Source organism: Chiloscyllium plagiosum, unplaced genomic scaffold (genome assembly GCF_037043375.1).
Source record: "Chiloscyllium plagiosum isolate Xiang-an unplaced genomic scaffold, Cpla_swu_hap1 HiC_scaffold_2, whole genome shotgun sequence".
Taxonomy (NCBI): Eukaryota; Metazoa; Chordata; class Chondrichthyes; order Orectolobiformes; family Hemiscylliidae; genus Chiloscyllium; species Chiloscyllium plagiosum.
In genome coordinates this window covers 129,176,999-129,204,818 of record NW_028270140.1, presented here as the reverse complement: position 1 = coordinate 129,204,818, position 27,820 = coordinate 129,176,999, and the positions used below count along the sequence as shown (strand labels likewise).

Below are 27,820 nucleotides of genomic sequence, written 5' to 3'. Positions count from 1 at the left end.
TCTGAAAGAAGACATTCTTGGTCACTTCTGTCATAAATATGGAACACCTTACTCAGAGATTAGTCTCTCTGGTCCTAGACTCACCCACAAGGAAAAACAACCTTCCCCCATCTACACTGTCAATCCACCCAGAGAATCTTATACTTTTCAACAAAGTAGTCTCTCAAACCTACTCAAACCCTCCTCATAAGATGGTACCACATACCTGAAATCAGCCTCGACTATAGGAAATAGGAACAGGAGTAAGCTGTTCAGCCTCTCAACCATGCTCTGCCTTTCAATAGGATCCCACATTCCTCACGTCTATTTTCCTGCATTTCACCTTTTCCTTGTAATCCTTGATTCCCTTATTGATCAAGAATCCGTCTGTCTCAACCTTAAACAGACACAAGGACTCTTCCCCCATAGCTCTCCGTGACAAGGCGTTCCAAAGAGTCACAACTCTTTGAGAGAACAATTTCCTCCTCATCTCTGTCTTAAATTGGAACCCCTTTATTCTGAGACTATGCCCCCTGGTCCAGACCCTCCCATGAGGGAAACATTCTCTCAGCATTTACCCTGTCAAACATCTTAAGAATCCTATATGTTTCAATGAAATCACCTCTTAATTGTAAGTAAGTACCTGTTTAGCCTTTCCTCATAAGACAATCTCTCCATACCAGGGATCATCCTGGTGAAGCTTTTCCAAACTACTTCCAATTAATAGATATCTTTCTTAAAATAAGGCTTCAGGTTAAACATGGACAAGGAAACCTCCTGCTAATTATCATATACTGTCCTCCCATGGCTGATGAATCGGTACTCCTCCAAGTTTAACAACACTTGGATGAAGCACGGAGGGTGGCAAGGGTGCAAAATACACTCTGGGTGGGGACTTTCAATGTCCAGCAAGAATATGCTCGGTGGCAGCACTACTTATTGAGCTGACCGGGTCCAAAAAGACATAACTGCTAGACTGGGTCTGTGGCAGGTGGTGAGGGAACCAATAAGAGGGAAACATATACTGCAGATGCATCTGTCCATGACAGTATCAGTAAGAATCTTCATGGAGATGAAATCCTGCCTTCACATTGAGAATAACCTCCATGGTGTAGATTGAAGTGGGATACAGCTACCAACTCAAGACTGGGCAACCATAAGGCACTGTGGGCAATCAACAGCAGCAGAATTGTACTCCAGCACAATGTGTTGAGACAGTTATGAGATGTGTTTTATGAAGCAAGATTGGTACAGAGGCACCAAGCAATCTACTCAAAGCCAATAAAGTAAAGATGGAACAATAGAAGCAGCCTGAATGGGTAGGGTCACGCCCACACGGAACCAGGAATTTTAGGTTTTAGCTTTCTGCAGTTGCTGGAATGTTGAAGCTGGATGTGCAAACTCTTATTCCTCTCTGTTACAGCTAAAAGCTGGGATTCTCTTCCTCTAGAATTGCATGCGAGACAATCTATTTTGCTGAATTTACCTTTGCCAAGGATGTGTTTTGGGGTGTTACTATATTGGAACAGTTAATTAGTTTTAGTTAATGTATTTATATCATTTTGTTAAGCAATTTGATAGCTATAATTAAGCCAAATTTTTTCTTTTATTTTTATTTTGTCTATAATACCAAGGTGGGCCCAGTGGTGAAGAAATAGTGCCTAAAGAGTGACACCTCCTACATTGGTGAGTCCGCTGCAGCAGCAAGGTGGTGGAGGAGGGGTAAAGGCACACGTGTCATTGGTGAGCTGGAATAAAGACAGAGTATGGAATAAAGACAGAGTCTCTTTCAGCTATATCTTTTTATTCTTAAACTGTTTAAAATAGTGCCAAATTGTGGCGACAGTTGAAGTTTTTCCATTGTATTTTATTGTATTATTCATTTTAAAATGCAAGTGACAATAAATCATTCAATTCAATTCACTTGCTGTTCTTGCCATTAGCCAATTCTCTATCCATGCCAAGACCATGGGTTCTCATCTTATGACTTAACCATTTGTAATATAATTTGTTGAATGTCTTCTGAAAGTTCAAATACAACACAACTACTGGTTCCCCTCTAAGTACTGTGGTTGAGACTTCCTCAAAAAATTCTAATAAATTACTCAGACACAATTTCCCTCTCGTGAAGCCATGCTGACTCTGCTTGATTAGAACATTTGGAAAATCATATTCCAATCAAGTGTGCTTTCTCAATAATTGATTCCAACATTTTTCCAACAATTGATATCAGGCTAATCCGCCTAGTTATGCACCTTTTGCCTCCCTGCCTTTTTGAATAGGGCTGCCACATTTGCAGTTTTCCAATCTCTGGTACTTTTCCAGAATCCACGGATTTTGGAAAATTACATCTAGTGCATGTAGCTACTTCTTTGAGAACCCTAGGATGTAAGCCATCAGGGCCAGGGGAGTTATTTGCCTTTCGTCCCATTGGTTTAATACTAATTGTCTAATACAACCTCTCTAGTAATGGTGATGGTACTTAATTCCTTCACCATATTCAACTGAACCTTTCCTGGATGCCACTAATGCCAGTGTCTGTTTCCTTAGCTAAGGGGGCCCAAAACTATTTACAGCATTCCATCTGTGGTCTGATTAGTGCCCTGTACAGTTTCAGGAAAGCTTCCCTACTTTTATATTCCATTCCTTTTGAAATAAAATCCAACATTGCATTTGCCTTCCCTATTACCAATTGAACTTGGATGCTAGTTTTCTTTTTGTGATGCGTGGACATCAACTCTCAAATCCCTCTTCTGTTGCTTTCTGCCATCATTCTCAATTTAAATAATATCTAAATTAGTAGCTCCTCTACTGTTCCTGCCAAAGTGCATGACCTCATATTTTTCCATCTGCCAAGTTTTCTCCTAGTTGCTTACCTTGTCTATATCATTCTGCAGTCTCTGTGTCATCCTCACCATTTGCCTTCCCACTTGTTTTTGTCATTTGTCAAATTCTTTGCAGTACATTCACTTTCCTTGTCCGTGTTAATAATACATTTCATGAATAATTGTGGCCCCAGCACGATTCCTGCGGCACACCATTGGTCCCAGGTTACCATCCTGAGAATGCCCACCTCATCTTAACTCTCCATCTTCTTAACCAATTCTTTAACCATGGACAAGAGAGGCATTTTCAGGATGGCAACCTGTAACAATTGGATTGCCATTTGGGCTCACTGCTGGGGCCACAATTATTTGCAATATTTAATGACTTAGATGATACAAGTGGTTGTACTACTGTCAAATTTGCAGATGACAAAAATTAGATAGGAAGTAATGATGGATGACACACAGTTTATAGAGAGATCCAGACAGGTTAAATGAGTTGGCAAAACTGAAACGTGAGATATTACACTTTGGCAGGAAGAATAGAGGAGCTGAGTATTATTTAAATGGAGAAAAATTGCAAAAAGCTGCCGCACTGAGGGATTTAAGGTTCTCATGCATCAATCAAAGCCTGCAACAAGTTCAGCAGGTAATAGTGGATTGTTGGCCTTAATCTCAAAGGGAATAGAGTACCAAAATAGGGAACTTGCTCAAAATCCATAGTTAGACCACACTTGGAATACTGAGAACAATTTTGGCCCCCTTACTTAAGGAAAGATATACTGCCTTTGCAGATAGTCCAGAGAAGGTTCGCTATATTGATCCTGGGATTTTGTTATGAGGAGAGGTTTGGCCTATCCTCATTGGAATTTAGAAGAATGAACCTTTAGATGAAAGGTAATCTCATTGAAATATATCAGATTCTTCAGCTTAACAGAATACATGCCGAGAGCTTGTTTTCTCTTGTGGGAGAATTTAGGACCAGAGGGCATAATCTCAAAATAAGGAGTCACCCACTTAAGACAAAGATGATGAGGAGGATAAAAGCAAAATAGTGGATGCTGGAAATCTGAATTAAGGGATGAAGAAGAATTTATTTTCTCAGAGGGTTGTGAATCTATGGAATTATTAACTGCAGAGGGCTGGAGAAGCTGGGTCATTAAGTATATTCAAGGCTGAGATAGACAGATTTGTAATCATAACGAGAATCGATGATTATGGGGACAAGGCAGGAAAGTGCAGTAGAGAATTAACAGATCAAAACAGACTCAATGGGCTGAAGCCTTAACTCAGCTCCTATACCTTATAACGTTAAGCTAGTGCTGTGAAAATTCTGAGAATTTGTGAAATTGCTTCCTGGAAATTATAAAAAATGCATTACCTTCAGCCTCATTTTATAAAACACTTAATGCATTTACCTAATATGTGGATGCACTGAGCTACATATTCTTTAACATGTGCAGATACACTTGAACTGGCAAAAGGGTTAAATGAGTTTTCAAAGCAATGAAGAGAAATTATGCACTTACTGAAAGGTGGCTAATAGGGCCAGGAAGTCTGACTGAAAGAGCCTTGTCAGTTTTGCTTCAATTGCAGTTACTGTGGAGCACAGACTGACACTCCCTTCACAGTTGAACCTAGAAATAAAGTATATATTTTATAAATCAAACAAAATCAGTAAAGTAGTAAAACTGTTCATTTATTCCATTAAAATATTGAGCAGATGTGCAGCTTCTTGAAAAGTAGAAATTCATCTTTCACCATATTCCTAGTATGGATGGAATTCCTGGATGGAATTCCTCATATGGATTGACAACCAATCATAACTGCAATTCTGATCCACATATCAAGTGTACAGATATTTTCACAGTTTCTAGAAATATGATTTTTTGCACAAATGTAAGAAAGACAAATGTAGGAAATGCTTCAATTTTTCACTGGGGCCACTATCTGAAAATATTCCTGCAGAATTAATGTTGGAATACTACAGTACTATTTCAGAAGATGTGATGGTGTAGAGGTAATATCACTGGGCTAGTAATCCAGAACCCTGACTAATATTCTGGGGATATAGGCTTGAATTTCACATTGGCAGATGGTGAAATCTGAATTCAATAAAAGTCTAAATTAAAGTGAAACAGCCGAATGGTGAATGTGCAACCACTGTCCATTGTTGTAAAAAAAATCTGTTGACTCCAGACCCACAGCAATATGGTTGTCTCTTAACTGGGTAATTAGGGATGGATAATAAATGCTGGTCTAGTCAGTGGTCCCGACATCCCATAAATGAATAAGGAAAATATTGGGAGGCATCGCTTGCTCTTAGGTTTAGAACAGTTGTTAGTCATTGATATCAATTTACTTAATGAGTGATCCACTCCATACCCAGTCTGACTATTGATAATATCCTGGAGTTGGTCTGTTGTTCTGATACTAAATTATGATTGAAGTAATGATATAAGAGTCGTTAATTCAAAAAGATATGTTGAATGATTGTGAAGTGTTTTGGGATGACCTTTCTGCCTGAAGAAAAAAAAATGCATTTAAACAACCTTAGGACATCTCAAAGCACTTTACAATCAATGACATGCAGTTTAAATGTAAGCACCATTGTAATGTACAAAATGGGGCAGTCAAATTAGGTACAACTGGGGCAGATAGTGGCACAGTGGTAATCTCACTAGGGTAGTAGAAGCCCTTGTTAATACTCTGGGTTCAAATCACACCACAAGTAAATATAGAGGCAAATTCCTGTAATAATTGTAATGAATAAATCTGAAATTAAGTGCTAGCCTCAGTAATGATGAATACAAAGCTGCCATCAATTGTCACAAACCCAATCCCATTCAGCAAAGCCCTTTAGGGAAGGCGATCTCCGTCTTTACCACCCTGGCTGAAATGTAACTCCAGACCCATTGTGGTTCACTTGTAACTAAAGTGGCTGAGCAAGCCCCTCTTTCTCAAATGCAATTAACAATCCATATCCTATGAAATGTTTTCTTAAGTGAAGTTGATATGGGAACAAGTATTGACTAAACTCTGGGAAGAACTCTCTATTTTTCCTCAAATGGGTGCCATGGTATCTTTTACATGTACCTGAGGTTGAAAGCGGAACATCAATTTTATATCTCATTAAAAGGTGGCATCACAGAATGTGCAGCTGCCTCAGTCCTGAAGTGTCAGTCTACAGTATGTTCTAAAGCTTCTGAAGCGAGACTTGAAACTTCTGATTCAAAGGCAAGAGTGTGATAACTGAGAGAAAGTTACTTGCATGTGCTGTGGGGTTGGTTAACCCAGTTATCTGGGTGGCTAGCAAGTGATGCTAACAGCAGCAGATCCAGTTCCTGTAATGGCTGAAATCACCACAAAGGTCCTGCCTTCTCAATGTCACCCCTTGCCTGAGGAGACGTGACCTGCAGGTTAAACTCAGTACCAGCCATCTCTTGCTAATGACAGAGCCTCCCTCACTGCGGCAATTTCACTGTTACCTGTAAGAATCAATATGAAATGCATTTGGATGCCAAACAATGCTCTGAGGATCTATATGTTGCAGTGGGAACTGAAAAGGAGGCTGTTACCTCCATTGTGAGATGGCTATTTTCATGTTGTGAGTTCAAATCCCACTTGAGTCTGAATCTAAATGGGCATTATCTAAATGGACAAGAATGTATTACTAAAAGGCATTATAATAAAAGATGTCAGAGATACTAAACAAAAACTCAATTTAACAGCTAAACTGTCTGAACAGCTCCCGTGGCACTATTTAAGCAATCCCCCCTCTCAAGCAAAAATGCAAGCCACAAATGAACTAGACAGGGAGAGGTGTGCAAGGTTAAAGATAATGGCCTGGATTTCCATCTTCAAAGATTGCAGCAGGAGTTAGGAAATGTCCTGGTTCAATGCAACTGCCCACAGTCCAGGAGGGTAGGTGTTAACAGGAATTGAACACATTGACCCCATAAAGAATTTGGAGGCTGTCACAGATGCTGCCAGCCTTGAGGGGAAGCAGCCTAATGGTCCAGCTCGGTGCTCTGAAAATTCATCCCAGCTCTCTAGCTCTCACCCACTCCCCACCCAAACCATAAAGCCTCTCATTGTCTCTGTACTAATGTATGCTGCTCTACTCATTTCCATGGGCTCTCATGCCCTCCATAAAAAGGTATGGCACTTCCATGCTAATTCACCCATTATACATTCTGCATATAATTAATAAATGCTATCGTTGACAGTAGATTGTGTCAAAAACTGCTAAAAAGTCAATCTTTCATAACTTGTAATTTTTTTGAAAAAAAATGCTACTTCCATTCAGGTCAATAATGGTGTCAATCAGCCAGGTCTTTTAAAGTGTCAATAGCAATAACTGCAAGTACTTGAAATCCCATTATCATAGAATCCCTACAGTGTGGAAACAGGCCATTTGGTCCAACAAGTCCACAATGACCCTCCGAAGAGTATCCCACCCAGACCCATTCCCCTACCCTACTACACAACATTTCCCCAGACTAATGCACCTAACCTATACATCCCTGAACACTATGGGCAATTTAACATGGCCAATTCAACTAAGCTGCACATCTCTGGACTGTGAGAGGAACCCGGAGCACCCGGAGGAAACCCAGGCAGACACAGGGAGGGTGTGCAAATTCCAAACAGACAGTTGCCTGAGGCTAGAATTGAACCTGGGTCCTCAGTACCGTGAGGCAGCAGTGCTACCCACTGAGCCACTGTTCCACCCCTTAAGATCCTCCTCATCAGGGAATTGAACCCGGTCTCCCGCGTGACAGACAGGGATACTAACCACTATATGAACGAGTAAATCGCAAACGAGGGCGCGTGTGGGATCTTATGTAAATAAATATCGTACTATTGATAGATTAGAAATCCAAAGTTGTCAATCAAGAAATGTTTTCTCTGAGGCACAGCTATTTCAACACTCTAATGGATGTCTGAACTCTCAGCCAAGAATGCATCATTGTTAATGCAGAGGTGCCTCCCAGAGGTTCATTGTCGGAGATGATTTTTCTTAACTGTGACTGAGTTCTTGTCTACCTGTTTGTGCAGATATTAAAGACCCAGGTATATGCCTCAAAGAAGAATAGGGACTCCCCGCATATTCTGACCAATAACATAATTTTAAAAACGTGATTATATGGTCATTCATTTTTCTGTTTGGGACATCTTGCTTTGTGGAAAATGCTAACTGCCAGTTCCTGGACAACATCAGTGATGAATTCAAATGGAATCCATTTCTTAATACTCATTTTTAAATGTTCTGGGAAGTCTTTAGTATTTGAAAAGATGTTACATAAATACAAATGTAACTAATTGATGCTATGGTACCCATCAGTAGTCAGCAGGTTAGTATCTTTTGATAAAATTCAACACAGAACCTGGGTCACAGGTTTGATTCCAGCCTTGGGCGACCATGTGGAGTTTGCACATTTTCCCTGTGTCTGCGTGGGTTTCCTCTGGGTGCTTCAGTTTCCTCCCACAGTCCAAAGATGTGGAGGTCAGGTGAATTGGCCAGGCTAAATTGTCCATAGTGTTAGTTGCATTAGTCAGAGGGAAATGGGTCTGAGCGGGTTACTCTTTGGAGGGTAGGTGTGGATGGTTGGACCGAAGGGCCTGTTTCCACACTGTAGGGAATCTAATCTACAGACCAGACCCTTCTCTCCATTTTTACTGACATGATAAAACTGCATTGCAATATAGGAGACAGTGAGGTCTGCAGATGCTGGAGATCAGAGTTGAGAGTGTGTTGTTGGAAAAGCTCAGCAAGTCAGGCAGCATCCGAGGAGCAGGGAAATCGACGTTTCGGGCCAGAGCCCTTCATCAAGATATTGCATTGCATTGCATTAATCATATATTGCATTGCAATATATGTTCACTATCTGTCTCAAAATAGGCAAAGCCATGGTTTGTACAGCCACAGCTTACGTCTCAGGATTGTTCTCACAATTCTGTTGTCGAGTTGACAGTAATTTTGAGGATGAGTCAGCTTCTTTCAAAGTTGACTTTCTTTGGTTCTCTAGCTTTAGAAATATGGAGGTGCATCAGAATGGTAGTGCAATAGAGTAAAGCACATTGTCAGGAGAGAGGAACCACTAACTTGTGCTTTGGGTTGTTCAAGATTTTATGTGGAATTCCCTTTTCACTTCGATCTTGAAAGTTTCTGAGGAAGTCAATGTACTTGATCCCAGATTTGCTGTTTTCAAGATTGCATCTTGCCAAAAACAGGTTAAAATGTTCATCTTTCAGGTGGAGGCCAAAGATTGCCAGGACTGCCAGAAAGTCTCTGTGTAATACCTGGTATTGCAGATGGAGAAAAGCATACTGTAAATTTATATAGAAAAAAACCTGGCTTAAAATAGATGTTAACATTTGGTACAAAGTGCTTTACGTATATAAACTGGTTGGACGGTACTTACTAGTTGGTGATAGTACTCAGTTTTAATATGATGGTACCCTGCTTTTAAGAAAAGTTCTGCCTATGGATACCTATAGTTTGTAGTCCTGTAATAATTGCAGTGCTGGCAGAGAGTTCATTTATAACACAATTGCCAGCTTGAGACAAATAACTTCAGTCAGACATATGCATCCCAACTGCAAGAAAATTACCCAACATGTCTGTTACATAGAAGAAATTCTGTGCAAGTTTGCTGATACAAAAACGTAACTCTTCATCCAGCAGATATGATTTTACTGTTGGATAGCGCAAAGGACAAGATCTGCCTTGCAATTGAGTGCAACAAAATATTGGGATGATAGAAACCAATATCTTCATTCCCTTCGACAAACTCTGTTCCCTTGCCCTTGAGTCTATCTTTCTTCCTAGCAACTGCTTAACCAAATGATTCACAACCTTCATGTAATATCTGACCCTGATTTCTATCGCATAGTCAGACAATTACTAAGACTGCATAGTTCCAGCCCAGTATCATCATTCTGCCCTTGGGCTAAATATGCCTATGTCTACAAAAATAAGGACAGAAGTGTTGGACACCCAATTTCCCATCACCAGCCGGGGTGCTGGTCACCTGCCATGGATACAACATCCAAGTGATTTTCATGGAAGAATGATCAATTCAGGTAGCTAAAAAAATCAACTGAAGAGTTTTCTGAGACCACTCTGCACTTCTGGAATTTTCCAGGCTAGGGGGCATGGGGTACAGGGAGGTGACAGGGGAAGATTTAAAGGTGCACGGTGGAGAAAGTGTTCTATCCCCTATCCACACTCCCACATAGAGCCACATCTTCAGCCACTGACTGTCCATGGGAAGAGCTTCCCCTTCACATTGAGGACCTTGGCAGCCGTGGCCAATTTTGGTTTCAAAATTTTGTAGTAACTACTCACATGTGACTTTGAGTGACTTTTTGGTGACTTTTCTTTCTCCTACCGACAATGGAAGTTTCCACCTTAGATGGTTGGTCATTGATCTCTCAGGGCTGAAGGTCTCCTCATGGACCTCTAGAGTTGGCAGCCAACCCTGCATTTGTTGGACAGGGGTCCCTGAATTGGCCAATCAGCAGCACCCTTAACAATCACCTTCTGGGTTCTGGCATCAGCTTGTATTTTTCCCCGATTCATATTTCCATACCAACAATGGTATTGAGACCTACAAATACATATCCAGCTTCTTCTCTCGACATATCTGCTCCAGAAAAGCTCTTTTCAATGTCTTGACTACAACAATGCAATCTTGGCCAGCCTTTCACATCCTACCACCTGCAAACCTGAGTTCATTCAAACCACCATTCCTTCTACCCTAACTCTACACCAAGGTCCACTTCTACATCTACTAGGAGAAAATGAGGACTGCAGATGCTGGAGATCAGAGTTGAAAAGTGTGGCGCTGAAAAAGCATAGCAGGTTAGGCAGCATCCGAGAAATAGGAGAATCGATGTTTCGGGCACAAGCCCTTCCTTTTCCAGCGCCACACTTTTTGATTCCACTCAATGTTTCCACTGTGCCCGCAGCTTTTGTGGGTTAGCAATGCGCTGATTTTAAAAGTTTCATCCTTGTTTATAACTCTTTTCCTTTCTATGCGATCACCTCCACCCTGCAACACCACCCATCCCTGAGATCTCTGTGCTCAACAAACTCTATCCTTGTGAGAATTCCAGATTTTAACTATTCCGCCATTGACAGCTGTGCTTTCAATTGTCAAAACCCTGAGCTACGCAATATCCTCCTTTTTTCGCCTCTCCTCCTCTGGGTCACCCCTTAAAACCAACTTTTGGCTTAATGTCTTCTAATGTTATTGTCAAACAAAATTTGACAGTGATATGTGTAAAGTGCTTTGGGGTGTTCCATTCCATTAAAGGTACAATGTAAACTCACAAGTTGTTGCTGTTATAAACAGATGTGAAAAGTAGCCAGAAGATTCAAATGACACAATAGTAATGTCCAAGCCTGATTTGACTCTATGCTAAATTTCGACACAATTCAATATCCAGCTCACTTTAAATTACAATTACTCCACCCTTGCCTCTGATCCTCCTTATCCTTCTCTCCCTTTGACCCTCCATCCCAGAACTCCCCCCCCCCCCCTCTCTGAAAAGACACATATCTTATTATTGCTCCTAGTCTGCAGTGTTGCTGTGTTGTGAGCAGTTTCACCATCTGGTGCGGTACTGTTGCTACTGGCCACTGTTGTAGGAAGAAACCATTTACTTGCCTGAAAGGACATGGTCTGGTGGTGTGGGTGGAGGGGTGGGGGCTGAGGAGAGGTATCATACACACATTATCCTACCAGCCAGCAAACCTTGAAGAAATATCTGAAAATCCTGTCTTACCTTGCCGGTTCCCTCTGGGTCATATTTTTCAAATTCTTCTTTCATAAGGTTATAACCTTCCCTGAACTTGTCTCTTAGCCATTTTTCAATATGAAGAGAAGCGTTCCGTTCATGCTCTACTTTAGTCAGGGTCCTGGTCAGTCCTGGAAAGAACAGTAATGTACACTTTGGGATAGTGGCATAATCTAATTGTGGCTTCTCCCCAAAAAGGCTTCATGAAGAAATTCAATTGATTTTCTGGGTTTTGTATTACTCACACTTTATAATCACAGCTTTATTTCAGCAAAGGCCTTGAGGAATCTTTTAGAAATGTTAGCAAAAAAAAAAAAAAATCAGGTTCTGGGCTTTCTGATTGTTACCATTTGAATTTTTTTTTTACCATTCATGTGAATCTATCGTTGGCAAAAATAATGCCAGAAATATACATTAGACCTTTTCAACAATTGCATTGATTTATTGAAATAATTTAAGATACCTTCTTATTTCGTGATTACCGGATCTCTAACACATCATAAAAATGGATGTGTTAGATCTTGGATGACAAACATTTATGATGACACATAACCTCATACATATCCCTTACTACCTCTCCTTTGCAAACTTTACAAAAGCAGCTTATCACTTTATTTGGCTGGAGAAAATACAGGCATTAGAACAGTTCAATGGAAGACTATGCTATTCCAAACAATTCTACACAGATCATCAATTTTACCCTAGAGTCGTATGTTTAGTCTTCCACTTTGTCTCGTCAATTAGACTAAATCAATAAAATATCATCCATCTCTAAGAATCAGTCATTGCAGTCATTGTGTGACAAAGACATTGAAGGATATCTTTTGGCCCATTAAGTCCATGCCAGCTTTTCATCGAGCATTGCAACAGCCATCCCAGGCCCTGCTGTATCCGAAGAGCCAGTAAGTTTATTTCCCACCAGTACCCATCCTATTTCCTTTTAAAAGCATTCATCATCTCTGTTTCACTATCTCAAAGGCAGTGAGCTTACTGCATAATAATAATTTGTTTTCACATTCCCGCAATGACAAAAATGTTAACTCTGTGTCCCCTAGTATGTGCACCATCAACTAAGGGAGGCAGCATTTTTCTGTCTACATTATCTAATGCCACCATAACCTTGGAGACTTCAATAAAATTTTCCCTCAATCTCCTTTGTTCCATGGACGACAACAACCCCGGCTTCTCCAGCCTAACCTTGGAGCTAAAATCCTTCATCCCTGGGATTATTCTGGTAAATCCCATTTGCATTCTCCCAAGGATTCTCACAGTCTTATGAAAGTGTGGTGACCAGAAGTGGATGCAATATTCTAGTTGTAGCCTAGCGAGAGATTTATGCAGATTCAGCATTACTGAGTCACAAGTCATATCATAATCAATAATGTACTATTGCATGTTGTGGTTTTGAATTCAACATATTATGTTGATAACATGATCCTTTCAATCTGCATTATATCCATCAAATCCAAAAAAAAAGGCAGAATAAAAAACTTTGTTCTTCTATATTGTGACACATTTTGGGGGTCATGCTAATGAAACTGACGGGCTCAGGTTGGATACTATTTTTAGCAGGTTTTTAATTCATTCACAGGATGTGCTATTGTTGGCTGGGCTAGCATTCATTTCCTATCCCTAGTTTCCCAAGAGAAGGTCATGGTGAACTATCTTTCTGAACCACTCTGGTCCATTTGGCATAGGTAGATACACAATGTTGTTAGGGATGGAGTTCCAGGATTTTGATCCAAGTATTGAAGGAGCCACAACATCTTTCTGACTCAGAATGGTGAGTGGCTTGCAGGGGAACTTACAGTAGATGGTGCTCCCAAGCATCTGCTGCCCTTGTCCTTCTAGACAGAAGTGGTGATGGGTTTGGAAGATGCTTTTTAAGGAGCCTCTGGAGTTCAGCTCATTTTTCCAAGTTGAATCAAAACTGTAATGTGGTCAGGAGCTGATTAGCCCTGCTCGAGTCCAAATTGAGTATTGTCAGCAGAGTGTAATTAAGCAAATCCTGTTTGATCACTTTGTTGATGGTCCTCTACCCCACTTTCCTGATGATTTTATGTAGTATTTTGCATGGTTATCTTTGTTCTCCTTTCATATGAAGAACACATCTGGGAATTTTCCACATTGCTGGGTATTTGCTGATGTTGTAGCTGTACTTGAACAGCTAGGCTGAGGAGTACAGCATGTTCTGGAGTGCAAGTCTTCAGTTCTATTGCCAGAATATTATCAGAGCCCAAAGCCTTTGCAGGATTCAGTGCCTCTAACCATTTCTTGATATCACACGGCGTGACTTGATTTGGTTGAAGACTGGCATCTGTGTTGCTGGGGATCTTTGGAGATTGTCAAGATGGATCACGTACTGGACACCTGGCTGAAGATTGTTGTAAATACTTAAACCTTATCATTTTTACTGATGTACAGGGCTCCCCTATCATTGAAAATTAGGGTATTCGTGCAGACTCCTCCTCCAGTGGGTTGTTTAATACCACTATTCACAACTGGGTGTGGCAGGGGTGCACAGATTAGATCTGATTTGTCCATCCATTGTAGGATTGCTCATCTCTGCTTATGCCATTTTCTAAGATGCTTGTACACCTGTGCTATACCTTTATCAGGTTGAGATCTGATTTTTAAGGTATTCTGGGTGTTGCTCTTGGCATGCTGCCTGCAAGACAGACCCAGCAAAGTGATGGTGGCATCTTGAACATTGCAAGCTATCAGTCCATGAGTGTAATCATGTCAGGCCTTTTTGGCACTAATAAGCAGAACTTTGTAGGGTCAACAAGGCTGTGTTTGCTTTGGTTTCAGTGCCCAGGTTAAGCCAAATGTTCCATCCAGTTCCATTCCTTTGACATTTTTGAGCTTTTTGATATGACTGAGTGGCTTGCTAGACCATCTCAGGGGGTTGTTAAGAGTCAATCATAATTACGTGGGTCTGGAGTTACATGTAGGTCAGATCAAAATAGGGCAGCAGATTTTGTTCCCTACAGGACATAGGTGAACCAGATGATTTGAAGTTGGGTGGGACTTAAACCAAGCATGCAATCCAACCCTGACAGTTCTGAAGAAGTCAAACAGATTCAAAATGCTATCTCTGTTTCTCTCTCTGCAAATGCTGCTAGACCTGATGTATTTCTGTATTTACTCCAATCCAATCCTGTCATTTCCGAATGGGCAGAAAATATTTCATAACTGCCTTGGAGCTACAATGTGCTAATTACTCGACACTCTGCCCCAACCCCTCACATGATAGATCCGGCACTTACTTGCTGAGCCTTCCAAACTCATTTGATCAGATAACTTTCCAGCAGAACCTTCATGGTTATGTGCTGTTCCATTCCTGAATTCAGCTCCAAGCTTTCTCATTAGTACATCTCCTTTAATAATACCAATACCGTCAGGATCATATCTGTTGGAATGGCAAGCGACATGGTAAAGGAATTAGAGAACAGTCTGGAATCAAATCATATACTTATTTCATAGAATTTTTAAAAATAGGTGCAACAGCAGGCCATTTGGCCCATTGTTCCTGCTCCTCCATCCAATAAAATTATGGCTGATCTGATTGTGGCTTGGAACTTCACTTTCCTGCCACTCCATTGACTTTCATATTAAATTTGGACTTGAATATATTCTCCACTGCTCTTAGTGGAAGAGAATTCCAAAGATCAATGACACTTTGAGAGAAGAGGTTGTTCCTCATCTTCAACTCAAACATAAGACCCTGTTGTAAAAGACTGAGTGGTGCAGGCCATCAGAACCAGAGGACTTGCCAGTCTTTAGTCCCATTACCTTTCCTAGGATGTTTTCTCTAGAATTCATGATTGTTTAAATTTCCTCCCACCCTCATTCCCTCTTGATTTTCTACTAATCTTGGGATGCTTCTAGTCTACTGTGAAGTCAGATGCAAAGTGTCTGGCACTTCCACATTACTCATTATCAAATCTCTGATCTCACCTTCCAAAGCAACTGATACTCACCTTAGCTACTCTTTTCCTTTTTATATGCTTGCAAAAGCTATGACTGTCAGATTTTATACTTCTGCTAGTTTTCTCTCTTCACTTTTTCCCTCTTTATTATCCTTTTAATCATCTTTTTTTCTGGTTAAGTGTTCTCAATCCCCAAGCTTACGAGTCTTTACAACATTGAACACTCCCTCTTTCAAATTGATATTGTCCTCAAAGTCCTTAGTTGGCCACAGATAGTGCGTCCTTGGAGAATCGTTAATTCTCAAAGGAATATATTTTTGTTGACAGTTATGGAATAACGCCTTTACCATCAGCCATCATTCTCTACCAAACTGGTTTCTGACTGCACTTTACCCAACTCTGTCTTCATGCTCTTATTATTGTTTTTGTTTAAGACTCTAGTTTCAGATCTGCATTTCTCACAATCAGATTGAATGTGAAATTCCATCATGCTATTATCAAGAAGATCATTTACAATGAAATCATTAAGTAACCCCTCCTGATTATACATTACTAGATCTAAAAAATCCTGCTCCCTCATTAGTTCCAGAACATATTGCTCTAAATAACTGCCCCAAACACATTTTATGAACTCATCCAGTAGACTACCTTTATCATCTTGCTTCATTCAATCAAGTTTAAGATAAAGATATAAGGCCATAGAGGGAATACTGTGTGCAGTTCTGGTCTCCACACTATCAAAAGGACATTACACTGAAGAGATACAGAGGAGAGTCACCAGGATGTTGCCGGGGATGAAAAATCTCAGTTATGACTGGATAGGCTGGGTTTGTTTTCTTTAGAGCAGAGGAGGCTGAGGAGGTGGATCTGATTGAAGTATACAAAATTATAAGTGTTACAGACAGATTAGATCATTTTCCCATGGCAGATGTGTCTCAGAGCACAGGGCATATGTTTAAGGTGAGCAGTAAGTGATTTACAGGAGGTCTGAGGAAATATATTTTCACCTAGACAGCGGTAGCAATATGGAATGTGCTGCCTGAGAGTATGGTGGAGGCAGGTACTTTCACAATTTTTAAGAAGCATCTAATTGAGCACTTCAAATGTTCAGGGCACAGTAGGCTATGGACCAATCAAAAGTAAATAGGATTAGTGTAGTTTGATGTTTGTAGGTTGGCACAAACCTGGGTGGGGTAAAGGATCTATTGCTATGCTGCACGTCTCTCGATTCTAAGACTAAAATCACTCATAATTATTGCAGTCCCTTTCTTACAGAGTCCCATTACTTTATGATGTATATTTTGTCCTACACTGTAACTACTGTCCAGGGGTGAGCGCTATAAACTATTGTCACTAATGCCTTTCCTTTGCTATTTCTTAGGACCATTTAAAATGATTCCACATCTTGATCCTCCAAATTAAGATCATTTTCCCTACTGTACCAACTTCCCCCTTCTTAACAAAGCTAGCCCAAACAATTGACCCCGCTCATTATAAATATTGTGCATGTTCAAATAAAGAGCTTTTAATTCTGTCTAATTAGCAGCTGTGGGAACAACAGCAGGGAGAAAACTGCAATCGAAAAGTAAACCTTCACCTCAGTGCTGGTAAGAGGTGCATAAAGGAACATAGGCTAGAAAGACAGTAAAGACACTGGGAAGCACTGAGTCCTGAGAGAACAAGGCTCTGTGGGAGTTAATGGGAGGTCTGGGAGTAAAGCTGGAGATCCCAGAGGGCAAATTTTACAATAACAGTAAAAAGGATGGATGGAAGGCAAACAGAGTACTTAGCTTTCAAATTGAGTGTCACCATCATCATGAGTAACCTCCATGAGGTACAGTAAATAGAGAAAGAGCAAGGAAGTTCATTTATATCAAGGTTACAACGTCAGAAAACTCAAAGTGGTCAAAATGGAAAATTTGAAAGATTTGAAGAAATAGTCCAACAGAAGAAGAATATTAAAAGAATCATAAGACTTTCAGAAGATCAGAACATATAATTCAAAACACAATTTCAGGGCGAGTTATTAAGGCTGCAGCCTCAGAAATAGGTCTGACAGCATAAGTAGGTCCGATAAGTCATCAAATTAGAATAGAAGGCAGATACTTTTGACAAATTTTTAAAAGCCTTCGATAATCACCAAGGTGAGAGCAACCACATTTCTTGACAGGGCAAGACTTAATATGAGGGTTCAGCATCCAGTGGAGTCCATAGATAACTAACAATGTACAGATTCCTTTACAAATGGAGCTTTGCAATCAGAATCCAAAAGAAACAAATATTGTTGGGATTATTGATGAGTCTTTGATGGATTTCTTACAGGCTAACTTTGGAAAAATCTCTTAATACTGTGATGGAAGCAGAAAGACTCACAAATATATCCTACCTCAGGACAGCAACAGAAGCTTTTTTGTTTTATAAGCCCTGCTTTATATAAAGAGGCATCTGACAAGCCAACACTGAGATTAAACCAAATAGTTAATATTAAAAGTCAATTTGGAACAAGCACAGTACAGACAATATCTAGTCATGTCAAAAGAATGCTACATCAGTAAAACTGTATGACATTTCAGGAAGACATGCAGAAGTAGGACACTGTTTCATTAGGAAGGGGTTTCTTTAGTTCCACAAGAACAACTGGTCCAGAAACAAAGTCTTGTTGACCAACTATTCAAGGGGTAACCAGTAGGGGCTTAATTAATATTCATAGCCCCAGGGTTAAAACCAAACTGAAGAGAGTTAATGTCAACTGAAAGGAAGCCACGTACTTATCACAACCAGAAGAAATGCATTCCATTCCTATGATCACCAAGACGCTTTCTCTCACACAGAATTGTCAGTGCCAATGTGACTCTGGGAGAGTAACATGTCTGAGGCAATGTTCTATCTAAGCTTCTACTGGGCAGCTATCTTCCATGATGAACATTCACCAGATTAAAGTCATCTTGATGAGATTATAGGATGACTACATCAATTAGCAGGTAAAAGGTCTTCTATAAAGGAAATCCAAGAGTTGAAATGCCCTTTAACATGGATGATGGATGATGAATGAGCTGCCAAGTTTATCAACACTAATATTCTCCATGAAGGACATGCAAGTGATTAAAGATCCTCCAGTGGACAAATGATTACAAAAAATATTAGAATCAAAGTCAACACTTCTCAAGCCAAAGACATATCAATCCTCCAAATTAGAAGGGACTGCATTTTGGAAGAATTGTGCAATCTTCAGATCACTCCATTTGTGAAATCAGAGTTTTAGGTGTGATGGGTAGTGGTAAATATAAATGTAGTTATATTCATTAATGCATGAATGGTAGCAATGTTATGGGAAAAAATGCCTTCGGTAGATATTTTAATCTTGTTAAAGTTGCATTGGGCTCCATCTATTCTTCTGGCATCACACAGGCTTTGGGATTAAAATCAGGCAAACATCCTTGTAAGAGATCCCAATGAGGTCAGAAGAGACAGTCCTGGCTCTTGATAGTCTTAAGTAATCATGTTTAACTAGTTGTATTTTTGTTATCATGCAATAAACTACTTTGCACTGTGTAAAGCAAGTGCCCTCTCTTGTTAAGACTCACCTGTGGTCTATCCTATGCCACTGATACTGAGAAAGGCCCAACTTAGAAAGAAGGATTAGTGGCAACACTATAACTCAATACCCATAGTTCAATTTCAGAATCAGTACACTCATTTATCTTGCAGTCTGTGTACTCATCTATACAGACCACCCCTTGCCATTCAATGGTGTTAACCATCATGGAATCCCCCACTATCAATATCCTTTGGATTACCAATGACAAGAAACACAAATGGACTCAACAAATAAACACAATGGCTGCAATAGGAGGTCAGAGGCTACGAATATTGCAGCAATTAGGGATGAGCAATAAATGCTGACCAGCCAGTAATGCCCACATCCCAAGAAACAATAAATAAAAAGAAAATTGAATCTATTAGATACTTGCAACATCCAACATTTTGGATCCTCTTACCTACCCTCCTCTGCATTTAAGTTTAAATCAACCATGAATCAGATCAGAGTAATTATAGTCATGAAAACAAAACATACAAGACAACTGGGCTAGTGCGCTGAGGAATTGTATGCTGTACTCCAAATGTGACCTTCCCAATATCTTAACAACTATAACACAACGTCCCACCTACTGTACTCAGTGCTCTGACCAATGAAGGCAAGTGTGCCAAATGCATTCTTCGCCACCCGGCCACAGATAATTGTGAGGTGTTGCATAACACCCACCAGGGCAGGATTTACGCAGTTAATGGTAGGGGTGGTTAAGATATTGGGAAGGCCACATTTGGAGTACAGCATACAACTCTGGTCATCGTGGTATAGGAAGGAAAGGTGCAAAAAAGAATTTACAGGGATGTTACTGAGACTGACAGGTTTGAGTTAGAAGGAGAGGCTGGATAGGCTGGGTCCTTTTTTCAATGGAGCATAAGAGGTTGAGGGATAATCTTATCGAGGTTTATAAGGGGCATAGGAAGGGTGAGTAACTAATGTCATTTTCCACAGGTAGGGAAATCCAAATCTAGAGGGCGTAGGTTTAAGGTGAGAGGGGAGAGAATTAAAACAGACCTAAGGAGCAACTTTTCACACATAGGGTGGAAGCACATATAGAACAAACTGCCACAGGAAGTGGTAGAGGCAAATTCAGTTATAGCATTTAAAAGAAATTTGGACAGGTACATGGATAGGAAAGGTTTAGAGGGATACGGCAAATGCAGGGAAATGGGATGAGTTCAGTTTAGGAAACCTGTTCGGCATGGATGGGTTGGGATGAAGGGCCTGTTTCAATGCTGTTATACCTCTGATACTCCGGCTATGAACTTGTGCTTTGCCAACATTGCACACAAGAGGGAAGACCTCACTTCGGGATAACACTTTAATGTTTGCTTTTTGGATTACCACATTCTTTAAGTATAGGCAAGATGCATTTGTGTTAGAAAGGATAAGGTTTCTAAGCAAAAACTACAATTTGTAGTTAATGTTTACATCAATTGAATCAATTGAATTTTGTTCCCTATAGTCATAGAAGCAATCAATATTTCAGAAAGAGTGCAAATCTAAGCTCATTTTTGAAATATTCATTCCAAATACTGAACATTAGCTTATCTAAAGGGTTCAACTCAATCTAAGCTTTGTAAATGCAGGGTTATGGGGAAAGGGTAGGAGGCTGGGTCTGGGTTTGACGCTCTCAAGGTTGGTGCTAACTCAATAGGCTTAAAGGCATCTTTCTGCACTGTAGTGGTTGGATGATTCTAGAATATTAATGCGAGAGACAGGAGACTCAAGACTTTGAAAATCCTTTTGGTGTACTGTATAATACAGTATTTTGGAACACAATGAGAGGACTGCAAATTTGAAAATGATCTAGATACACAGAATCTCACCATTGACTGGGATTTACAGGATGCCCGGTGGGGGTGGAGCCTCCACCCACTGCACACAAGACCCTGCACAAGCAGCAGCATTGGAAAGGTTTGGGAATCTCCCAAGGTTGGCAGATGTTGCTTTTTAGACACTTCGGTGATATGGTATAGAGTTGATGTTAAGATTCAGAATAGCAATCCTTTCAGCAATAGAAAGGGTGCTATCTCGGAGCCCAAGCTGACAGTGTGGATTTGGCTGATGAAGAGAAGCCAGTTTCTCACTTCAAATGGGCACCATGTGGAGCAGTTTGAGAATGTTTCCAATTGAGAGATGAAGGATCCAGCATTCCTTCACCCCACATCTGGGCTTCTTCTCTCCTTCAGGCATGGATTCTGCAAATGCACCTGAGATGCTGCCGGTGTTTGTCACTACCATACAAACTAAAGCATATCCCTGTGACCCTATGAACTCTGATAGAGTCAGTGCCAGAGGTCAATGCATTTCTGCCAGAGTGCAACTCATCTATGGGTTTTCAGAATTAAATTCATTATTTCCAAAACTCCACTGAACTTCTCATTCATCTTGCTCACATTTTGAATGGATTCGAGTCAAACTTTTGAGTGTCACTTAATGGAGCACATGTTAGAAATATTAATGCTTGCTGCATATCATTTTCTATCTATCAATTTTTGGAGACTGAAGATCTGAACTTTTGGTAGGTGATGGTGTGGGGGGGCAGTAATTTTATACAATTTGACCTAGCAGCTCTTCAAAGCCTTCACTAGTCAGAAGAAAAACACAAACATCAGCATTAAGTAATTCAAAAAACCACAGAAAATTTCTTTTAAAATTGTTTGCGGTAGACATTTTTGGTGACAAAACTATTTTCAAAATATTGATTCAATACTTGAAATTAAATATTGCAATACTGGTGAACAAACAAACACTTGATTTATGCAAAATGTCTTTGCTTATTATTTGCTCAGAATCTATAGTTTAATATTTTCACTGTACTAGTGGAATTCAAATTAATATAGTGCCCAATTAATTAAGCATTTATTTACAAACATGTACCTTCTATATTGAACATATATATATATTCTACCTTCTAAATGAACATTAAATGAGGAAAAAGAATCAGATGAATGATCCACACTTACTTTCTCCACAATTTTTCAAACTCGTCATCATCCATGTGGTACCCCAGTTGCTTCAGCATGTCCCTGAACTCAGGAAGCAGGATCCGAACAGGCCCTTCAATGTTCTTCTGAGGCAGAATTTCAGTCAGGTCCAAAAGCCTAATGTTGGAGAGAGAAATACAGATAGAATCAGGAGAAAATATCCAACAGAACAGAACAGAATTTCATATCATACCTACATCACATGGGCGGCACGGTGGCACAGTGGTTAGCACTGCTGCCTCACAGCGCCAGAGACCCGGGTTCAATTCCCGCCTCAGGCGACTGACTGTGTGGAGTTTGCACGTTCTCCCCGTGTCTGCGTGGGTTTCCTCCGGGTGCTCCGGTTTCCTCCCACCATCCAAAGATGTGCAGGGTCAGGTGAATTGGCCATACTAAATTGCCCGTAGTGTTAGGTAAGGGGTAAATGTAGGGGTATGGGTGGGTTTCGCTTCGGCGGGTCGGTGTGGACTTGTTGGGCCGAAGGGCCTGTTTCCACACTGTAATCTAATCTAATCTAATCAGTCTGGAAAAGAAATCTCAAATTAAGGCACAATAGTGCAGATGCTGGAAACAAACTCAAAGAATGCTGGAGAAACTCAAGCATCTGTGGTTCTGAAAAACAGTGGCACTGGATTCATTGCCAGACCTGCTGAGTTTCTCCAGCAATCTCTGTATTTGTTGCAAAATAAACCTTTCTGATAACTGCTTTTTAAGTTGCAAGATTCATGATGACAGACACTAGGTTTTCTTCATTCTTTGTTATACCATCTTAACTTTGGAGTACTCACACACGCACACATTCTCTGCATGGTTATGTTTTCTACTTTGTGTAAAGGCGGCATGGGAAAAGGTGTGAAAAACATTTACAAGGATGAAACCCAGAGCTAAATGGTTATATGCATTGTGAATAACTGAATATGACTATAGATTTGTAGGTCGAAAGTGTGGTGCTGGAAAAGCACAGCAGGTCAGGAAGCATCTGAGGAGCAGGTGAATCGATGTTTCGGACATAAGCCCTTCATCAGGAACCTGGAATTAGGAACATTGAAGGGCTTATGTCCGAAACATCGATTCTCCTGCTCCTCGGATGCTGCCTGTCCTGCTGTGCTTTTCCAGCACCACATTCTCAACCCTGATCTCCAATATCTGTAGTCCTCACTTTCTCCTATATATTTGTATGTGCAGCAAATATGGATTTGGAAATAAATGCACTTTGTAGTCAATTAAAACACATTCTTTGTTCAAAATAGAAGCTGGACACATTATCTGGTCTTAAAAAGATACACTGAAGAATTAAAAGTGATTCATCAGAAAGTGCCTTGAGTACAATCATGTTATAACAATGACTATATATACTAAGGCAATCAATTTTAATAATTATTAAGTGAGTAACACTGCAGCGTTTTTGCTTAATTCACAAAGGATTTTTCCTAGTGTTCTGCCAATATTTAATCACTGGCCAACATTACTAAAATACATGATGTGGCCAGTATCTCACTGCTTTTTGTGCAAGTTTACTGTGAACACATTGGCTCCAGTATTTCCTGAAATAAAGCAGTGATCATGTTGCAAAAGCACTTTTGGGATGTCCCACAAAGTTTGCAAAGGGTGCTAGAGAAATGTACTTTCCCTCTTTTTGATTTGTAAATAAATAAAACAGAGTTTAAATACTTGATGCCTTATTTTCTGAGCGCTGCTTATGAATCAGACAAGCATATGGATGAAAATAGATTTGGAAAGTGCTAGAGAAATTCAGTAGGTCTGGCAGCATCTGTGGAGAGAGAAAGAGAGTTAACACTTTGAAACTAAAATGACTCCTTCAATTCTGCAGTTAAGATTGTATCCATTCTTGAATGCTGCCAGACTTGCTGAGTTTCTCCAGCATTTTCTGTTTTTATCTCATATGACAAGCATTTGCAATATTTTGCTTTATTTAGGCAGATGAATGATCTCTGCCATGATTCCTACCTCTGCTTTACTTTATCCTTCAGCTGCGAGTGCACCTGGGAGGCAGTTGCCAGAACCTTGTCACTGTGTCGGGTCACAGGATCGAGCCAAGAGGCTGCTCTCATTGAGATAGGGTCTCGAGCAGCCGCATAAAAGTCTTCACATTTAATGAGTGTCTTTTCGTTTAGCTTGAACCTGAATAGAGTGATTGTTAAAAATACACATAACATTAGTATTTATTTGCATCTCTGGTATGATGTTTCATTTCAGCTTTTTGCTACATTGCAGCTGATGCTGTTACAATATTGCTGGTTTCAGATAGAGTCATAAAATGTTTACAGCACTGAAAGAAGTCCGTTGGCTCATCCTGACCATGCTGGTCATCAACAATCTATATCTATTCTCATCCCACTATCCAAGCCATTGCCTTTGGATGCTATGGTGTTTCAAGAGGTCATCTAAGAAGCTCTTAAATGTCAGAGTGTTCCTGCCTATACTAACCTTTCAGGCAGTGGGTTCCAGATACCCAATCCTCAGTGTGAAAAAATCTTTCCTTCGAAGCCTCCTGCACCCTATCTTAAAACTGTGCCCCCTAGTTAATAATCCCTCTACTAAGGGGAAAATATTCTCCCTATCGAGCCTGCTGATGTCCCTCAGAACTTTGTGCACCTCAATCAGATTCCCCCTCAGCTTTCTCTGCTCTAAGGAAAATAGCCCCAACCAACCTAGTGTCTCGTCATAGCTGAATGACTCCAGACCCAGGCAACGTCCTGGTGAATCTCTTCTACACCCTCTCAAGTGCAATCTCATCCTTCTTATAGTGTGATGACCAGAGCTGCAACACATGACTCCAGCTGTGGCCTAACTAGCACTACACATAGCTCCATCATAACCTCATTGATCTTGTTCAGGGTGCATGGCCTGAGGAAATATCATTTTTACCTTGTGAATTGTGATCTGGTTATGCGCTGCGTAAAAGAGTGGAAGAAGCAAAATCTTTCAAAGGGGAATTGGCTATAGACTTGAGGAGCAAACTTGTCTAGACTCTGGGAAAAGAGTAGGGGAGTAGGATTGATTGAAGAAATCTTTCAAAGAACTGGTCCTACCATGATGGGCATATTTTGTTGTATAGTGATACCACAAATGAGTTAAATGGGGTGAGCATCTCAGTTAAAGGATACAATAAGAATCAAGTCCCAAATGGAGAGGATATAGGCTGGTACAGAAAGTAACACATCAGATTGAACTCAGGCAGATTTTAGAAAGGTGAAGAATGAGCTAGCTGAGATGAGATACAAATTAGCAACAATGAGATGTTTAAAAATTGCTTAATTTTAACATGCCATTGATAAAAATAGACTATTTTGATTTTCAGGTGGAGATGATGGATAAATTGAGATTTAAAACAAAATTAGAATTCAAGAACAGGCCACATGAAGCCCTTACAGATCAGCACATCTATACTATATCAACACTGTACTGATGTTATCATGAATATTGCAATATATTGACTATCAATATTTAATTATATCAACTGATTCAATATTTAGGACTTTAATTTCACCTTTAAATGAGTGAGCACCTTTTGTTTTTAAGCTGCTGCAGAGACTACTTGACCTGCAGGTTGGCTAACCTCCAGAGGGAATAAAAAATGAATGCAAAAACAACATTTTTAAGCAACTGATTGGCATTAAGATAATTGAAACAACAACAAGTAACAGACATTTAAAAAAAGGAAACTTACCGAAACCCATTAGGCAACAGGAAAAGATGCTGAGGACCTTCCAGTCTGTTTCAATAGCAACTTGATAGTTTTGACAATGGGAGACCTAAATTCCTTCATCCCATTACGTACCATGATCAACAATTACATGATTGAAATTCCCTCTTGTGAAAAGCTTTGATTATAAGTTTGTTCGGTGGCTACAGAAGGCAGTAACATCAAGAAGACCTGCAGGTTTGAGTAAATCTGCAGCATCTCTCTCAACAATTATTTCAAAATTGGCTCTGACTCTGTTACAGTTTGTTAAATCACAGAGATGGAAAAGTTAAAAACATGATGCACTTCAAGCATCATAACACCCATCTTAGAAAAGCATTGAGTGTAATTTAACAGAGGCTGCTGGCAGAGGATAATCAGCTTACACTGGCCATAACCTCATGAGTTCCCAAAGAAACTGCAGAATATCATTCATTTTACTAATGGACATTAACCTTTTTCAATTCCACTTCCTCCCAATGTGCAACTTTTATGGTTTAATAATGTTTATACTTTCAACTGAATGATTTTTTTTAGAAAGTGAGATCTGGTTGATTTGTTTCTTTATAGTTTTACACATAGTCAAGCACACATTGAAGTGAAAAGAAATTGTTTTTAAAAATTCAAACTGTTATGATCATCCTTAGGAATGAAGAGAGAGGAATTTATTCAACTCTCCAGATTTGATTTAACAATATACAATCTCTGCACTCTACTGATTTACTCTGTATTTGGATATTGTAGTTATGCTGTATACCTTCCACACTGTACAAAATTGAAACCTGCAAAGTACTGATATAGAATACCTCTAAGATAAGACATCCACAGTGTACCACATTAGTACTATATGTACCACTGCACATATTTACAATATGATATCTGGATCAATGAAATCCATACTGTACTGGTGTGCAATATTGGTGTTTGATATCTGTAGAACACTAATATATGATTTCCTAGACAGCTTTTGTAGTTGTGCATGCAGGGAGCAGACTGTGTTAAAATAAGGCCTAGAGTAATGCTGTGGAGATGTTAATTTAAATCCTACCATGGCAGTTGGTGGAATTTGAATTCAATTATATATTATGGAATTCAAACCTAGTCTCAGAAACCTATCATGACAACTATCATCAATTACTGTGATACCCCAAATCTGTTATCCTTAACTTATAACATCGGAGCCACAACATTGTGGTTGACTCTTGACTACCTCGGTTTTGGCTTGGGATGGGCAACAATTGTTGTCAAGCCAAATCACATGAATGAGTGAAAACTATGGTCCATTCCATTCTGAATTCTATTATAATAGAATATTAGTATTGTTCATGACATTAATGCCTGCCTTGATTTCATGTATATTAAGTGTCTTAACTAACAGGGAAATCTGAAATCTTTACCAAGTCTTTTATTTACAGACATCAGCAAAATCAATGCACGGTACATTCTGTTGAGGGTTGTGAATAGCCGAGCTAAGATTATTGATCTGTGGGTTGAATTTCTGTGGGGTACTCTCGCAGAGCATCATTTACATTTTCATTTACAGTTTCTCCTGCCTCTCTAACAAAATTAGACAATTGGCTTTATTCCGAACTGTAATTCACTCTTTGGCTGGATCCAATTATAAGCTTAAGTTAAACAAATGATTATGGAAAAGCACATTACACCTCAAGGTGTACAAGTCTTATATTTCTTTCAAAGTGAATCCTTTCCACTTGAAACCGGGCACCCCAGACACAGCCCAGCTTTGGAAAGAATTGATTGGCTGAAAATATTATTTTGCTTAAAACTGAAGATCAAATATCACATTGCTACTTCTGCTCTGCAATAAAACCTGCTTCAAATTACCCACCTCAAAAGAAGTTGCTGGTATTGTCTTGGTGTGATAAATCGTCCCAAGAATTTTGTCAGAACCATAAGGAGAACATCCCTAGGAGAATGAATAATTTATTAATCAATCTCTTCACATCTTCTTGTTAATGGCTTTTTACCCT

General features: G+C 39.8%; 1 protein-coding gene across 1 annotated transcript in view; it reads right to left on the bottom strand.

The window, feature by feature from the left end:
* Positions 1-27,820, bottom strand: part of LOC122557789 (EF-hand calcium-binding domain-containing protein 6) — an 89,980-nt gene that overhangs the window by 50,625 nt on the left and 11,535 nt on the right. Inside the window, exons 4-10 of the mRNA XM_043705826.2 lie at positions 27,679-27,756; positions 24,092-24,265; positions 22,103-22,240; positions 14,882-15,024; positions 11,601-11,743; positions 8,914-9,110; positions 4,334-4,441 (exon numbers count right to left, since the gene is read on the bottom strand). Coding sequence (XP_043561761.2) covers positions 4,334-4,441; positions 8,914-9,110; positions 11,601-11,743; positions 14,882-15,024; positions 22,103-22,240; positions 24,092-24,265; positions 27,679-27,756 — 981 coding nt within the window. The remainder of the gene's footprint in view (positions 1-4,333; positions 4,442-8,913; positions 9,111-11,600; positions 11,744-14,881; positions 15,025-22,102; positions 22,241-24,091; positions 24,266-27,678; positions 27,757-27,820) is intronic.